Consider the following 4,857-nt stretch of genomic DNA (forward strand, 5'->3'; position numbering starts at 1 on the left):
TGGCAGTGCCTCTGGTGGCGCGGCTTGCAAAAGGCCTTTGTCGCTTTTGCAGCTGCTCCTGGGATCCCCGTGGGCGAAGAAGCGTCGGGCTGCAGCCCCGGCCGTCGTGAAGAGCAGAGTGCAGCCCACGACGCCGGGGAGAGCGACGGTGCCGGCCCGGCCCGCTGCAGCGGGGCTCCTGCGGCCGCCTGTGCGCGCTGCCCTGGCGCGGCTTTGCCGCTCGCCGGCCCGTCGGCTGCGGGGCGGTGGGCGCTGCCCGGCGCGCAGCAGGAAGCAGGTGAGAGCAAGGCGGCCGGCGGCGGCGCGGCGCCCTTGAGTGGCGGGCACTTGGGGGCGGTTGCTGGGCGCAAGGCTGACGGCTCGCTCTTGGCCGCAGGGCAAAGGAAGGAGCTGCAGGAGCTGTACGAGCTGGGCCCGCAGCTGGGCAGCGGCGGCTTCGGCACCGTCTTCTCGGGCATCCGCCTCTCCGACGGGAGCCCGGTGAGTGGGCGGGCGGGCGGGCGTGGGAGGAAGGGCAGCGGCGGGGAGGGGCAGGGCTGGAGCTCAGCCCTGGTGTGCGGACGGCTTGCAGGTGGCCATCAAGCGCGTGGCCCGGGAGAGCGTCCTGCAGTGGGTGGAGCTGGTGAGTGAGCGGGGCCGGCGGGACGGAGCGGGGCGTGGCGGGCAGGGGGAGTCCCGGGGCGCCGATCGGGAGCGGGACGAGGCGGGGGATGGCGGGGGCAGCGGGCGCGGGCTCGGCGTGCGAGCCGCAGCGTGGCAAGCGCCGGTGTCGGGGCCGGGCAGGGGGCACCCCCCGAGCATCCCCCTGGGCGGGAGGAAGCCCAAGCAGCAGGGAGAGGCTGCGCAAGGGGGCACTGGGGCATGCCAGGCGGGGCGCAGCACAGCAGCCCCAGGGCAGCATCGGGCCTGCTGGAGGCACTGATTTCCTCCTCGTCCTCGTCCTCGTCCTCCTCCTCCTGCTCCTGGCAGCCCGACGGCACCTGCGTGCCCATGGAGGTGGTGCTGATGGAGAAGGTGGGCTCTGGCTGCCACAACATCATCGAGCTCCTTGACTGGTTCGAGCTGCCTGACAGCTTCGTGCTGGTGATGGAGCGTCCGGAGGCATCGCAGGATCTCCTGCAGTTCCTGCTGGAGCAGGAGTTCCTGTGCGAGGAGATGGCGCGCTGGCTTTTCTGCCAGGTGCTGGAGGCCGTGCGGCACTGCACCGCCTGCGGCGTCCTGCACCGGGACATCAAGCCGGAGAATCTCCTCGTGGACCCGGAGAGCGGCGACCTGAAGCTCATCGACTTCGGTTGCGGCACCTTCCTCCAGGAGCAGCCCTTCACGCACTTTGCCGGTGAGCCCAGGGCCCGGGCCCTGCTCCCGGTGCCAGGCGCTGCACGGCGCCACTGCCTGGGGGGCTGCGGGCTGCGGCCTTCAGCCGGCTGCCCTTTGGCGCGGGGCAGAGGCCGTGTCCCGGGAGCCGGCTGCCGGCTGGCGGCCGATAGAGGGGGGCGGCAAAAGCCGGCTGCCGGCCTCTTGGCTGGGCAGGCCGGCAAGGGCTCGGGCCGCTGCTGCGCCGGCCCTCTTTGCCTGGCAGAATGGTTCCTTGGCTCTGGCCGGCCGGCTGGGGGACGCAGGGTGGCCTCGGGGGGGAAGTTGTGGCGGCGGGCGGGCGCGGCCCGTGCCTGGGCCAGGAGGCTGGCGCGAGGCTCTGCAAGGCCGCGGCCCGCGCCTGGACAGCGCCGCCCGTCTCCCCTAGGAACGCACGCGTACAGCCCGCCCGAGTGGATCTGTCTGGGCTGCTACCGGGGCCATGCGGCGACCATCTGGTCCCTGGGCGTGCTGCTGTACGTCATGGTCTGCGGGAGCCTCCCCTTCCGGGACGACCGTGAGATCGTGCTGGGGCAGCTCTTCTTCGGGCAGCAGGTCTCTCCAGGTGGGTGTCCGGCCTCAAGAAGGCGGGCTTTGGCAGGCGGCGGCGCGCAGGCCCGCGTGGCCCTGACGCGGCTCGGCGGAAGGTCGATCTGCCCCCAGGGGCCGGCCCTAGGAGGCGGCCCTGTCCCGCCGTGCCGCTCTCCCGCGCGGGGCAGAGTCGGTCGGGAGGCCGGCGCGGCCCCGAGGGCGCGCAGCGAGGCCGGGGCCCCGCGGTGGCCGGGGCCAGCTGGGCGGGAGCCTCGTGCCAGTGACCGACCGGCGCTTTCCGGCTTCTCTCCCCAGAGTGCCAACACCTGATCCGCTGGTGTTTGGCCAAGCACCCCGCGGACAGGCCCGAGCTGGAGGAGATCTTGCGCCACCCTTGGGTGCGGGGCCGGCGTTTCTGATGCCTTGCCGGAGCCTCTGCAGCGCCCGCTGACCGGATCCCACGCAGGACCGAGGACCCGAGAAATACAACACCACCAAACCCCTTGTGATGCGTCGAGTCTGGTCCTTGTCGGCAACCTCAGCTAAAGAAAGCTCTCGGGAACAGGGCAAATCAGAGTGCTCCCTTCAGCCTTTGTTAAGCTTCCCAGGCCTTTCCTCCAGGATGCTCCTTTGTGTCTTCAAGCCCAGGCTGTAGTGCGGGGAGGAGGGGCTCGAGTGAGCCAAGAAATGGAAGCGGGGAACAACAGCTGCCCTTTCAAAGCCACAAGGGCTTCTTGCCGCGTCTCCCGAAGTGACGCACGGGTCCGTGCGTGCCTTCCAAGGCTCGGCGGGTGTCAGGGACAGAGAGGTCTCCTCTCCCAAGCTCTGAGAAGAACCAGAAGCAGCAGAAGGTCATTTCCGGTTGAGCCCCGATGAACTCTTCCTCTTCCTTTCCCTCCCATCGGCGGCAGCAGGCAAATGCGGCCCTGGCCTCGTGGCTCATGCCAGGAAGCCTCCTGCCTGTACGGGAGGAGCCCCCCACAGGCCAGGGCTCTCCAGCAGCTCAGCCCCCCTGGAGCCAGGCCGCCGTGCGAGCCCCACGTGCCCTGGGCCAAGCGGGGATTGGCGGCCGTCTTGGCCGCAGCCACCACAAGTAGATGGAGGCTCGCACCTCTGACGAGAGGAAAAGGGCCAGCAGAGCCTCAGCTGGGAGCATGAAGAGAGCAGACTTCAGGCTGCTCAGGGAACTGCTAAGCAAGGTCCCCGGGGAAAATGTTGCTGAAGGTGCTGGGGTCCATCAGTGCCGGTGCCTTTGGAAACATCACCTCCTAAGGGCGCAGGAGCAGGCGATGGCCAAATGTGGGAAGCCAAGCAGGCGGGGCAGAAGGCTGGCTTGCCTGGACAAGCGTCTTGTGTGGGAAAGAGGATGGGACAGGAAGCTGTGTGCCCTGTGGAATCCTGGTCAGGAGGAGAATACACAGATGCTTCTAGCCGCTGTGGGGAGCAATTTGGTGTGGCGAAAGCTCGGCGGGAGATGAAGGTGGCCAGAAATGCAGGGCACGATAAAAAGAGTGGTTGTAAAGACATGAATGGAAAAAAAACCCCGTTGTGGAAATACCATTGCAATGACGTTGTCCCCTTCCAGGACGTGGACGGTGACCTGACAAACGAGGACGGAGACACGGCAAAGGCGTGTAAGGTGCATGCTTTGCCTGTGTCTTCAACGCTCGTCCCTCCCTTGCCAGTGGAAAACGTTGCACTGGTGTACCAAGGGAGACTGCCAAGTCCTTGAAGAGGGCAAGCGAGGCCGGCTCAGCAGAAAGCAGAGCAGCCCTGTTTGGTGCCCAGCATTGCCATGCAAAGGCAAGACGTGCCAGCTATTGGGAAGAAAGGGACCGAATGCCAGTCCAAGGCAGAGCAGTGGGAGCACAAGGAGCTCTCCTTGGCAAATCCCGATTTATTTGGAGCAGAGGCACAGCAGAAGTCAGTGAGCTGCTGAGAAGAAAGTCTTGCTGCCCTCGACAGCCAGTTCAGGAGAGCTCGGCAGAGACGGAGGAACTGCAGCTGCCTTTGTCTCGGGAGGATCTCCTCAGGCGCACAGTAGTGGGTGTTTCCAGCTGGCAAGGCTGAAAGGTCCTGGGAGCCGTGGGCTGGGCGCTGCCGGCACCGGCACGGTTCCTGGCGCGCCGCTGGCGCCAGGGAAGGATTCCTTGCAGCGGGGCTGAGCTCCCGTTCTCGGTGCCACCAGGCTTTCTCCGGCCACGTCCATCTTCAGGCACGAGGCGGTTCCGCTGATGGCGCGGGCGGGCTGGGCTGTGACGGCACAAAGGGGCTGAGGGCGGGCGTGAGGCAGGGCTGTGATGTCGCAGGGCCGTGCGGGCCGCGGCACTGTGACATCAGCGCGCTGTGGCTGTATAAGAGGGGCCGTCGCCGGCAGCCGCCGGCGCAGTCGCGACGGGACGTGCCGGAGCCATGGGTGACGGTGGCGTCCTGATGACGGTGCTTGTCCTGCTGCTGGCCGCCGTGGCCGTCTGGTGGGCCCTCGGCCACCGGCAACCACGGCGCCGGCGGGCAGGGACGGCAGAGAGGAGCAAGCGCCCCGGGGTCCGTCCCAGAGGCTCACGGAGGAACCGGGGAGCCCCCGTGGCTCCCAGGTGCCGCAGGCCTCGGGCGACCCCTGGCAAGCGGCCACGTGCTCCCGCGAGCCGCCCGGGCAGGCCCTGCAGCTGCGGCCCCTGCGTGGCAGTGGCCCAGGAGCTGCGGGAGCTGATGCTGCTGCTCTGGGATGGCAGCGGGACACGTGCGCCGCTCTACTCGGGGATGTGGCAGGCGCTGTGGAGAGAACTGGAGGGGCTGGTGAAGCGAGGCCACCTGCCCTGCTGTGGCTGCTCCAGCTCCTCCATCCGCCTCCATCCCTTCAAGAGGCTGCTCCCAGCAAGATTCCCCATCGCTGGGAGAGCCTCGAGGCCTGCAAGGATGGCCCAGCGGCGGAGAGCCGCCATCCCTGCAGGACCCTCAGGCTGTCAGAGAGCC

General features: G+C 68.2%; 1 protein-coding gene across 1 annotated transcript; it reads left to right on the plus strand.

Annotated features, from left to right (window-relative positions):
• Window positions 1–744: 744 nt before the first annotated feature.
• On the plus strand, window positions 745–2,439 carry LOC119696846. The gene has a single exon (XM_038126685.1). It carries the CDS (start codon window positions 862–864, stop codon window positions 2,212–2,214), a length of 1,353 nt encoding a protein of 450 aa, XP_037982613.1. The 5' UTR covers window positions 745–861; the 3' UTR covers window positions 2,215–2,439.
• Window positions 2,440–4,857: the final 2,418 nt, after the last annotated feature.

The sequence above is a fragment of the Motacilla alba genome, unplaced genomic scaffold (genome assembly GCF_015832195.1).
Source record: "Motacilla alba alba isolate MOTALB_02 unplaced genomic scaffold, Motacilla_alba_V1.0_pri HiC_scaffold_538, whole genome shotgun sequence".
NCBI classification, from domain to species: Eukaryota; Metazoa; Chordata; class Aves; order Passeriformes; family Motacillidae; genus Motacilla; species Motacilla alba.

Coding starts and splice junctions, on each gene's coding strand:
- LOC119696846 (XM_038126685.1), top strand. CDS start 862: ATGCCAGGCGGGGCGCAGCACAGCAGCCCCAGGGCAGCATCGGGCCTG.